Consider the following 11637-nt stretch of genomic DNA (forward strand, 5'->3'; position numbering starts at 1 on the left):
CCCCCCCCCCCGAAGGCCAATTTAAAGGGGATAGAGCCCCTTACTGTGTAAATAAATATTGTGAGGATCAGTGAGTGGGAGATTGGCCCGCCACTGTCCAATGCTGAAATGCTGTTTCTTATTTTGTTATAATAAACGGCTTTCGGCCATCTGGGGGTAGGATTACCGAAAAGGCAAGGTTCCCCCCAGCTGGTCACGGAGAGCAAAACAACAACAAAAAAAAGGTTACCTAAGGTTAGGTTAGTCTTATTCCTCTTACGTTGGAAAACCTTGCGAAGGTGGTTCGCCGTACTGCGGAGATCATTTATTCTAGGGTTTCACTAGTGAACAGATCTTCTATGGTTTTTCCCTGGGTTGATTGGCCTGCGGCATTCTAGTATGCTATCTGTTAGAGCCCGTGCCTTCCGTTCAGTGTCAGTGCAGTCCTGAAGCGGGTGTCGTCTCTCTGGGGCGATTATTGTTCTTAGTTTTTGTACGTCAATCTTAGGTACTCTGGAGCTGATGTGGCTGGGGAGTCCAGTGTTAGTTTCAAAAAACAGGGAAGGACTTCCAGATGTTTTTGACATTGACTGTTGGGTCATCGGGGGCAAGTTCTAGGGCGTGTCTAATGCATTTAGCAACATCGGATCCAGTTGTTATGCAGTCCAGGTCTAAGATGTTAATGTCATTAATATCGTGAGGAGTCTGGGAGTGGTCTCCTAGATTTGCCCCTTACCTTGGTTCCACTGTTTTCCGTAGTTGCTAGGTTGCTTTTCTTGTGGTCGTAATCCGGCTGTTGGGTCTGTTGTGGTTTGTGAGCCGTGGTGGGCTCCTGCTTTTGAAGCGTAGCTTGGTGTTGATGTGGAGTGGTTACTCTATAGTACGTTAATATACAGTAGAAATCACTATAACGAGCATCGCTTAGAACGAGATACTGCTTAAAACAAGCAAAACGTTAGGTCCCGGCACAAGGCCATATGATTGTATGTTAAAATATACGTCTACAACGAGTATGGTTATTACGAGATATCGGCTATAACGAGTAAAATAAAACGAACTTGACTAACGACCTTCCGGTTACTACGAACAGGTACCTGCAAGATAACAACTTTTGGCTATTATTTAGGTCGATTAATCATTGACATATATTATCTTTAGATGTGTAGATATGGATTACTTATTAATAATAAACATTATTCCTACAAATTCTGGTGTTTTCAAGATAATAAAAATTACAAATAGCGTCAGTTGTGTGAAGACATTCCATCATGTCGCGTCGTCAGTTTACGTTGGACGAAAAAATCGGAATAATTGGGCGGTTAGAAAATGGCGAGAAAAACAGCGTGATCGCAAAAGAATTTGGCACCTCTTAGTCGACAATTTCAACCATATGGAAGAATCGGGATCCGTTGAAAAATATGTTTCAAACCACGTCACTGAAAGCAAAACGACTGCGTACTGCACAGCATAAGGACCTTGAAGAAGCTGTACTAGAATGGTTCAAACAACAACGGTTATTGAATGTGCCTATAAGTGGTCCTATCTTGCAAGCAAAAACTGACCAACTGGCTGAAAAAATGAAAATAGAAAATTTAAAAATGCTCTGCATCTTGGATTCAGCGTTTCCGACAGCGGCACAACATTGGTTTCGGCAAGATCTCAGGTGAGCCATCTGCAGTTAATACTGATATCTGCTCTAATTGGCTGGCTAACGTTTGGCCATCCCTTCGATCAGGTTACTGTGATGATGTAATTTATAATGCCGATGAAGCAGGAATTTTTTTCAAATTAACTCCCGATAAGACTCTTCGCTTCAAGGGGGGAAAATGCTCGGGTGGAAGATTATCGAAAGACAGAATAACAGTTTTAGTGGCAGCCAACATGATAAAAGAAAACTCCTTGTTATTGGAAAGTCGAAAAACCCTCGGTGTTTTAAAGGAGTTTCATCACTTCCAGTATTTTATGAAAATAACACCAAAGCTTGGATGACCTCAGCAATTTTTGAAAAAACTCTTAAATATTGGGATGATGAGTTACGCCGTAAGAAAAAAAAATTCTTCTGTTGTTGGACAACTGTCCAGCACACCCATCATTGAATTTGAAATTTATTAAACTCATATTTTTTCCCGCCAACACCACTGCTGTACTTCAACCAATGGACCAGGGCGTTATTAGGAACATTAAAGCTCATTACCGGAATCAGTTAGTACTGAAAACGATTGAGGATATTGAGAATCATGTAGAATCAAAAACAACTGTTTTGGATGCCATAATAAAGCTTGGTGTAATGTAACATCGACGGGGATTGCTAACTGCTTTCGGCATGCAGGTTTTTGTAACGTTTCGACCGATACAACACAGCTACAAGCAGACAGTGAATTGATTAATTACATCGACGAGGACTACGTACAAATTGATGACGACCTCATAACGTCAGAAATTCAAACGGATGAAGATATAGTCAACAATGTCATAGCCAACCAACGAGTTGAGCCAGATAATGATACTGATATCGATGAGCTTGATGATGAGTTTGAAACTGTGCCGTCAATATCCGAAGCTCGTGCTGCATTGAGGACACTAGAAAGATTTTAGGACACAAAATATGAAGGTACAGATGCTGAAAGAAAAGCGTTGTATTTATTAGAAACATCGATCAACACTAAACACACGCAGCTAAGTTCGATCAAAGATTATTTTAAGAAATTAAATTCAAGTGTTTTATAATTATATTTAAGTTATATGTATTGATAAATAAAGTATTAAATCTCCAGTTATAATAATTAATAATAAATGTATGTGCATACATGTATAAATTCAGTATTAATCTCAATTATAAGTAAAATAAAAAAAGTCGTCGGTTTTATTTTTTTATTTCCCGCTTTTAATCGGTTAGGTTAGGTTATGCTCGTTCTAACCGCATATAACGAGCTACCGGTTATAACGAGAAAAACTAACTGGCCATTGAAACTCGTTATAACCGATTTCTACTGTATTCCTGTTGTCCGTCGAACGAGACCACCAGTGTCTAGCAAGCCTTCAGGATGGCTTCTTGCTTATCCTGGCTGTTTGTGCTGAGGATCAGTTGCCTTTTTTTCCGTTGTAGCTTTTTCAATTTCAAAGAAGGCGGCGTGCAGGCTCGGTTTGTTGGAGTTGAGTTTCTAACTGCTTCTTTCACCTGGAGAGGACTTCGTATTTTTATTGACAATGATCAGCTGGTCAACGACATCTACTAAGTCGTTAATGATCTTATTTTGCTGCTTTTTCGAGTTTTTGAGACTCGATGTCGCCGCGGCGAGGCCCGGTTCCTCCGCTCTCTGTGAACTCGACCTCAAGAGTTTCGCCTTGAGTGAAGAATCGCTGTGCTTTTGGTTCGTTGGGACATGGGTCTTCCCTGAGGTTCGTGTTTCGTCCGTATCCATATCTCCATGTGATGCCTGTTTGCGTTTTGTGTCACTTGACAAGACTGTCTCAGCAGTCATATTATTACCGGATGAGAGGACCGTGCTGGACACCCTCTCATTCTGGATCTGGCTTGCTGATATCGACCTTTGATCCCCAACTGCAGTCTCCTGATGTCCGACCACCCCAGGTAGGGTGGCACCAGGACGAGACTCATCATTATTGTATTGTGTTTTGTTTTCAGTGTCTAGGCCCCCACTGACGGTGCCTGCCTCGCGTCGTCTGTCTTTTTCCCGTCCGTTTTTTTTTTTATCTTCCTGGACACCGGGGGTCGATCGTTTCCCCGGTGTGAGCGTTTTGCTAATCTCCTTATCGCGTCTTCTGTGGACACCCCTTTTTCTGAACCCGTACTGGCTGTTCGAAATGCCCTCAACTCTATCCTTGTGCACCTGCAGCTTGCTGGCAAGGTGTGCCTCCAACATCTTCCCTACGTCATTGAGCAGGCAGAGGGGCCTGTATGACTATGGTAACCTAACCTTTTTTTTTTTTTTAACGGTATCATAGGGGGCCGGAGACGCCCTAAGGCATTTCGTCAGCTCCCCACATCGTTTATTGGAAACAACAATCTTACAATATTAATGTATAACTTGACAATATTATTTACAGTCTAATTACAAGTAGTGGATGGCCTTACACCATCTAAAAAACGGACTTCGGCTAACAGCACCGCAAACTTAACTAGGTTTTAGTCTTGACGCTGCCGTTCTCTCTCCGCGGCTTCCCTCTTCGTCAGCACCTCCTTCACGAACCACTCTACCGCCACCGTCCAGCTATTCCGTGACTGCAGCATCTTCCCCACTACGGTGTCGGGAGTGAATGGGTCGTTGATTGCAGCTTTCAGCTCCATTCTCCATTCACCACCTGTCGCACTGGAAAAGCGCGTGATCCGCGTCGTCCACTGGCGCGAGACGGTCCACACACCTGGGGTTGTCCAACTTGCGGATCCGGTACAGATACTGGCCGAAACATCCATGTCCCGACAGGAACTGCGTCTGGTGGAAGTTCGTCGTCAGCCCGTGGCTCCTGGCGCACCAGGGATGGACGTCCGGGATCAGCCACCTGATTCCTCCGTCGACCATCTCTCCTGCCATGCCTCCATGGTGTTGGTTCTCGGATCGTTGCCTGCCGTGGCCCGTGGGTGACGTGGGGGTACTTCTCCGGTCGAGCACCGCCTCTCTCTCCTTCGCCAGGAGGTCTGCAGGCGGCGCTGACGCGATCACGTTTGTGGCCACCTTGAAGGCGGTGCGGTACGCGCAAGCACACTGGAGAAGAACTCTCCGTTGAGCTCTGTTCAGAGTCAGAACGTTCCCTGGCACGAACCAGCTAGGGGCACCGTACAGGAGCAAAGAGTGCACCACCGACGACAGGAGCCGCCGTCGGTCCTCACGGAGCCCGCCCGTATTCGGCATGATCCTCGCCAGCTGGTTCCCGATCTCCGTTTCTCTGGCTGCCGTTTTCTTGACCTGGCACTTGAACAGCATCGACCTGTCCACCACCATACCGAGGTAGTTCATCTCGGTCGAATGCTGAACGTAGCCGCCGCACAATTTGATCGGTTGCTTAGTGTACTTGTACCTATACGTGAAGAAGACGGCTTCGGTCTTCTCCACCGCGATCTGAAGGCCGAAGTCGGTGATCCGCTGCTCCAACAAGGACAGTGCTTCATTTGCTTTAAACTCCTGGGTCGAAATAGCCCTGGTGATCAACATCGTGTCGTCCGCGAATCCCAGCAGCTTGGCTCCGCTGGGCAGCTCGGTTCTCAGGACGGAATCAAAAGTAGCGTTCCTTAGGAGGGGGCCTACGACGGAACCCTGGGCATGCCTCCGGAAACCTCGATCTCCAGCGTACCGCTCTCCACGCAGTTTGCGTGCACCGTTCCCGTTCTCCCGGAGAAGTACGACCTGAACATGTTCTGCAGGTATAGCGGGACGCTACATTCCAGCAGAGCATATATGATGTCCGACCACTTGATCGAATTGAACACGTTCCTGATGTTGATGCTGACGGCTAGGAAATACTTACCTCCATCGACACCTTCCAAGAGGTTGGCCTGCAACTCACGTACTGCGTCGTCCGTGGACTTCCTTTTCCTAAAGCCAAACTGATTAGCCGAGAGGCCACCGTTGTCCGACATGTGGTCGAGATGGGGGTTGTTCTCCGACAAACATAAATTTGATAACAGGATATAACCTCAAATATTCTCCATTACCAACATAATTTTTATTAAATTGGCGTTAGGGAAATTTTGTATTAAAAAGTAAACGAATTTGTAATCTGAATCGTCGAAACTTAAAAGCCCATTTTTAAGAATAAAACCGCTTAAAAAGATAATCTTTGAAATTAAGGCCATCTAAATCCAACAATATTATAATGCTCTAGGTATTGTTTTTACTTCTGTCATTATTGTAGACTCTACAAACTTAAATTTTGTATTAGATATTGTTTAATATATTACATATAGTAATCTAAGTTAAGAAGTACTATGCATCAAGAAAGACTAAATGCATTGATGCTCATTACGGTAGAACAAGTAATGAATATTAACTTAAATCCCGACGATATAATTGATCATTTCAAAAATTCTACACAACGCAGAATGGTGTTATAATAAAATATATTATTTATTAATATGATAATGTCTTTTTTTGTTTGTTTTTTAATTGTAAAAGTTGTATGACATAAATATTTCAAGTTTTATTTTTATTTGAGTTTTAAGTAAATTTTTTTGAATTAAACAGTAAGACATTTGAATTTTTGTGTATTGTGTATATATTTTATCAGAATTTTACATTATTAAAATAACTTTCAGGTGGTGCCTGTGGTAATCCAGTGTTTAATTTGGGGGGAGGCAAAAGTACAAAATTGGCTAAACACAGTGTAAACAATGGGAAACTAAGGTGATTGGCGGGGGAGAATGCCCCTTTTGCCTCCCTCCTGGATCTCTACTAAAGTATTAATAATATAAATAGATTATATAACCATATGTATGTATGAACGGGCTAAGAGCCCAATAGTACAACACAATTTGTAGTAATGAATATGAATAATATAACAATAACTAGGTAGACGCCTAACAATACACGGCGATTATATACAAATAAAAATAAAATATTTGTGGACAATTTAAACTACAGGTATTATAAAAGTAGAAGTCGAATTAACAAAATGTGAGTAGAAATAATATTATTATTATCTTAGGATTTGGTTTGTTTAGCTGGCTACTAAAATCTTAATTTATAACTTATTTAGATACCTAGTCTGCGAAAATCAAAAAAATCGAACAGCATTTTGTCCTGTCACTGCGTATGTGAATACAAATATAAATGACAATGCAATAACAGTATTAGGATTGCACTACCATGCACCTAGGTTAGTTGATGTTCCTATGGTTCATTTAAGAAGAGCTATTGGTATAACTGGAACAAAACCTGGAAATATGTCCACCTCAGTTAGAGAAATTTATAACAGAGAAATAGTTGAGTAAGTAAGAGAAGATCAATAACCTAACTTAAGACCAATACAAAAGTAATATAATAGTAATAATAAAAAATATGCATAACTATTTTAACTACCCTAACCTAATCTAACTATACACCTATACTACTTAATATACTAAAAACTATACTATTAATTAAGTAAGAATATTTAATTACTGCCTTAGAAATCCAGAAGGTGCAACAAACTACACCTATTTACAATCACAAATGTGTGTAAAAAAAATGCGTCGGCGCCGTCATCCCAACAATCCATCTACAGTCGAAGAACTGATTGATACCTTAAGCCAGCATCAAAACTCAGCGTATGGAACAACAATGCAGAATCCGTCTTCAAAGTAAAATTTCACATTTATTAAAAATTATAAAATTATAAAATAAAATATTTAAATATATTTTTATTTAGTTTTTTTCAACAACATTTACCGTTTATGGTAGAAGGCGAACGGGTTGGCGTCATATTCTCAAATTTAGATGCGATTCAAAAATATAGAGAAGAACTGCTAACTGTAACCTTTGCAGGAATTGACGGCACATTTAAAACGGTACCAAAAAGTCCACCACAGCTAACCAAAGGCTGTTTATTAACATTTCAAGTGGTTCTAAAAAATGTAGTAAGTATAATTAGTAAATTAATAAATATAGCTTCTCAAGTACCTATATACCTATTGAAGTATTGACTGTATTTTCTATTTAAGTCTTTTCCGATGGTTTATGGGCTGACTTCCCGAATGACTCAAGCTACATACGAGTCATTCTTGAGGATTGTTCGTGAGGTTTTGCCATTGAATTATGCCCGGTTAACAATCATATCTGATTATGAAAGGGGGTTAATAAATGCAGTAGAATCAACCTTTCCTGAAAGCAGATTTCAGGGTTGTTGGTTCCATTACTGTCAAGTAAGTAATGTAAAGTATTAAGGTACTTAAGTATTTTATATCAATCAAGTTATTTCTTATTAGGAATAGTTAATATAATGTACATCATTTAATTAATATTTTTTAGGCTATTGTAAGGTATTGTAGAAGAAGTCTAAATAGTATTTACCATTTATTCCAATCGAATCCTGAGGCAGCTACAATATTGCGCATGGTAATTTAGTCTGAAATTAATAAGAATAAAATATTAATACCTTATACTGTTTTACAAAAATGTCTGTTATAGATCTTAGCTTTACCACATTTAACTGCTCAAGTACATCCCAATTGTACATTTACAATACATGATGGATTTTGGGTAATTGTTGAATTTGCCAATCAATATCCGAATATTTATCAACAGATGGAAGTATTTCTGAATGGTTATATTCAGGAATTTTGGCTTACACAAATTGGCGCTGACTCTATAAGCGTCTATGGGTATGAGAATTATATAAAAAAAAATTTTTTTACTAGGTACCTAATAGTAATATACCTAACCTAATAGTTTTAAAATGTATAATATACTTTTTAGTTCAGATATACGCACCAACAATTACCTAGAATCATTTCACGCTATGTTACTCAATCAAATGGGAAAACATCCAAATATTTGGGATTTTTTGCGTAAGCTCAATTTTATAATTAATTATTTTATTCTTTTTATTTTGGAACTTTCAGCTAATAACTATTACAGTTTATTTTATTTTTATTCTAGAAAAATTGTTGTTGATTGAAAATCAATTTTATGTTGAGATGGACCAAGTTCGAAGAAATCTAACAGTAGATTAATGAATTTATTTTATTTTAAATTTATGTACTCATATATTGTAATTACTCATTTATACTGTTGTTTTTAAATGTTTAGGTAAGAAATCATACATCTAGAGTACAACGGTCAGATGCTACTCGGAGGGTTAGAGAGTATATTGATACTCTCAATGACGATGGGAATCTCTTAATGTTTCTCCAAAGAGCAGGCCATATTATGATGGATGGGTATCTGCATGGACAAGTTGGCCCACAGCCATGATAACCTGAGAAAATATTTTATTTCAAATTTTATTATTATTTTTATACAATTTTTATACTTTTAACAACTTTTTTATGAGATTTAATTATTGACAAATTATATATTTAATTTTTTTACATTTATTGACAAATTCAATTAGTAGTGAATAGTGATGAATGTATTGATTTTACAATGACTATTTTTTTATAGGTACCTATAATATATGTGTGTTTTATTATATTTATTATATAATTATATACAAATACAATAAATATAATAGGCGATGAATGTATTGGTTTTACAATGATTATGTGTGTTTTATAGTTCTATTATATTTATATATTATGATTTATGACATTGTATGTTTTATAATTTTTTTTAATATGGTTTTAATGCCTCACCTTAGAAAAGAAAAAACAACTTCAGAAGCTTCAAACCATGACAAAATATATATCTTGTCGTGCTTCAAACAGTTAAAACACTTAAAACTAAAACGTGTACTAAAACTAGTAAAACTTTCAACTTCAAATTATGTAGATTAGGATCAGATATCTATAGTATCTATAGTAAAATAACGATTTGACATTTTTTTTTTCATAGTTGGTCACTCTGACTGTCGGAGAAAAAATTGGTTGTTATCATTTGTCGGAGAACGGCCCTTGGCCCCATGTGGTCCTCGAGTCTTCGCGCGAGCAAGAACTCGAGGATCTTGCCAACGTCGTTCAACAGGCAGAGAGGCCTGTAAGAAGAGGGCACACCGTCTGGCTTGTACCCTTTCTTCAACAGCACCACCCTGGCGGTCTGCCATTCCTTAGTGAAGGTCCCACTGCGGAGGCAGCTGTTATACAGGTCCAGCAGGATGTTCGGGTGCACCGCCTGGAGTATCTTGCCGGTGAGTCCGTCTGAGCCAGGGGCTTTGTTCTTGCTGCCCACCCTCTCGACCGCTGAGTCCACTTCCGAAGTCGTGAACGGGACTACTGGATCCGCAGGGACCAGCGGGCCGTCCGTTCTCGATTGGTGTTTCGGGAACATCGTACCGACTGCAGCGTCGCGTATTTCATCGAGGCCGTTGGTGGGGGACCTCCCAGCTTGCGAATCACCAGCTTGTACGGCTTACCAAACGGATCGGCGTCCTCTGAAGAAATGAACTCTTTCCAGCACGTCCTCTTGCTGCGCAGGATGGCGATCTTCAACTGCCTCTCGGCTTCTCGGTATGCGCCGTTGGTCAAGGCGAGCTCTGCGTCTGCCCGTTCTTCGTTGAACTCGTGAGTCTGGCGGCGTCGTAGTCTTGACGCCCGGGTAATCATTCTCGTCACGTTTGGCCCTGGGGCGGCCGGCGCGGACAGCCTCGATGTCTGCGTTCCACCAGTGAACGGGAGGCTTCCTCTGGCTAGGTGTCCGATGGGCGGAAAAGGCAAAGTCGCAGGCGGCTGTGACCCTCGACCGAAGTGAGTTTTCAGCTACCTGCAATCTGACCTTTTTCTTTTGTGTGTGTTTTATCGTCAGCGGCGTATAGATGCGAATTATTCCAAGAAGTAAAACTCGACAATCCATCTATAATCTATAAGGTCTTATTATCTACTTACCTTCAATCTCCATAATATATAGAATAGTTTTATTTCGATTGAGGCAATCAATATTATTGCTTTGCAATAATTGTGAAAAAGAATGTTATAGAATTTTCTAGAAAGATCAAAGGTATAAAATGCGAAGTTCGGCACGACGTATTCATCAGTATTATTGAGTAAAGTGTAAGTGTAGTGAAGTTTCAATTGAACACCTTTAACCATTTAACTGAAGTAAATACAACATTTTATTTCTTATCCGCACTTATTTAGTTAGACGTTCGCGGTTATGGTACACCTCCATTTCCCGTTTGCTCAAGTTTTGTTTGTTATTTATATTTATTCATTAATTCTTGGAAAGACACGTTCCCAACAGAAAATTGCTTTGGTAATTGCATCGTCAGGCATTGCTGCAACTTTGTTAGATGGTGGATGAACAGCACATTCAGCACTGACGTTGTCATTAGACATTCATGACAAACCAAACGCAATGTGTAATACTAAAAAAAAAGCGGAATGACTACAGTGTTGCAAAAGAGTGCAATAATAATTTGGGATGAGTGTACTATGACTCTTAAACATTCACTTGAAGCATTTCATAGAACTATGCAAGATTTGAAAGGCAACAATAAACTTTTTAATGGTACTATTTTACTACTGTCCAGTGATTTCCGGCAGACTGTACCAGTTATTCCTCACTCTACTTTTGCCGATGAGATCGTTTTTATGGACAAGTGTTGAGACACTTCGACTGACTATGAATATGGGAGTACAATTAAAAAATAATCCATTGGCACAAGTATTTTCTAAACAATTGCTGGATATTAGAAATGATGAAATTGAATTGAGCTGCATCAAAATACACAATACATAAAATTAAAAGATATTTTCTGCACTGTTGTTGAAACGAGAAATGAACTAATTGAGAGTGCCTTTCCGGATATAATGAATTATTATTTAGATCACAATTTTCTCTGTAATCGTGCTATTTTGGTAGCAAAAAACGTTGATGTGAACGAAATTAACTTCCATATAGGTACAACAGATTTTGCCCGGTGATTTGAAGTCTTTTAAATCAATCTACACAGTTATTGATGAAAACGAAGCCTTCAAACTGAATTTTTGAATTCTATGTATTTGCAAAATCTTGAAAATTGGTTCACAAGTTATTCTTTTACGTAATTTAAACCCAACCTCAATTATGTAAC

At 39.4% G+C, this 11637-nt stretch overlaps 2 protein-coding genes, 1 long non-coding RNA gene and 1 pseudogene across 4 annotated transcripts; 2 read left to right on the forward strand and 2 right to left on the reverse strand.

The window, feature by feature from the left end:
* The first annotated feature begins 1197 nt into the window (after window positions 1-1197).
* On the forward strand, window positions 1198-1968 carry LOC111035153 (annotated as a pseudogene).
* Window positions 1969-4295: 2327 nt separating this feature from the next.
* LOC111035161 lies at window positions 4296-5150 on the reverse strand. The gene has a single exon (XM_022316687.1). It carries the CDS (start codon window positions 5148-5150, stop codon window positions 4296-4298), a length of 855 nt encoding a protein of 284 aa, XP_022172379.1.
* Window positions 5151-6635: 1485 nt separating this feature from the next.
* On the reverse strand, window positions 6636-9501 carry LOC111035180. 2 transcript variants are annotated; one of them, XR_002604628.1, is made up of 6 exons: window positions 9266-9499; window positions 7983-8037; window positions 7601-7793; window positions 7362-7537; window positions 7095-7266; window positions 6636-6869 (listed from the first exon to the last, which is right to left on the reverse strand). It is a non-coding gene; the product is annotated as an uncharacterized LOC111035180 (long non-coding RNA). The 2 variants fall into 2 exon arrangements; XR_002604627.1 differs by lacking the exon at window positions 6636-6869 and having other exon boundaries at window positions 6883-7266; window positions 9266-9501.
* Window positions 6804-9091, forward strand: LOC111035170. The gene is made up of 9 exons (XM_022316695.1): window positions 6804-6921; window positions 7103-7273; window positions 7342-7549; window positions 7634-7834; window positions 7941-8027; window positions 8100-8293; window positions 8388-8479; window positions 8571-8635; window positions 8721-9091. The coding sequence occupies exons 1-9, from the start codon at window positions 6827-6829 to the stop codon at window positions 8883-8885; spliced, it is 1278 nt and encodes a 425-aa protein (XP_022172387.1). The 5' UTR covers window positions 6804-6826; the 3' UTR covers window positions 8886-9091.
* Window positions 9502-11637: the final 2136 nt, after the last annotated feature.

The sequence above is a fragment of the Myzus persicae genome, unplaced genomic scaffold (assembly GCF_001856785.1).
Source record: "Myzus persicae strain clone G006 unplaced genomic scaffold, MPER_G0061.0, whole genome shotgun sequence".
NCBI lineage: Eukaryota > Metazoa > Arthropoda > Insecta > Hemiptera > Aphididae > Myzus > Myzus persicae.

Coding starts and splice junctions, on each gene's coding strand:
- LOC111035170 (XM_022316695.1), top strand. CDS start 6,827: ATGGTTCATTTAAGAAGAGCTATTGGTATAACTGGAACAAAACCTGGA. Junction 8,028..8,099: donor CAGCTACAATATTGCGCATG/GTAATTTAGTCT, acceptor TGTCTGTTATAG/ATCTTAGCTTTACCACATTT. Junction 8,480..8,570: donor AAATATTTGGGATTTTTTGC/GTAAGCTCAATT, acceptor TTTTTATTCTAG/AAAAATTGTTGTTGATTGAA.
- LOC111035161 (XM_022316687.1), bottom strand. CDS start 5,150: ATGTTGATCACCAGGGCTATTTCGACCCAGGAGTTTAAAGCAAATGAA.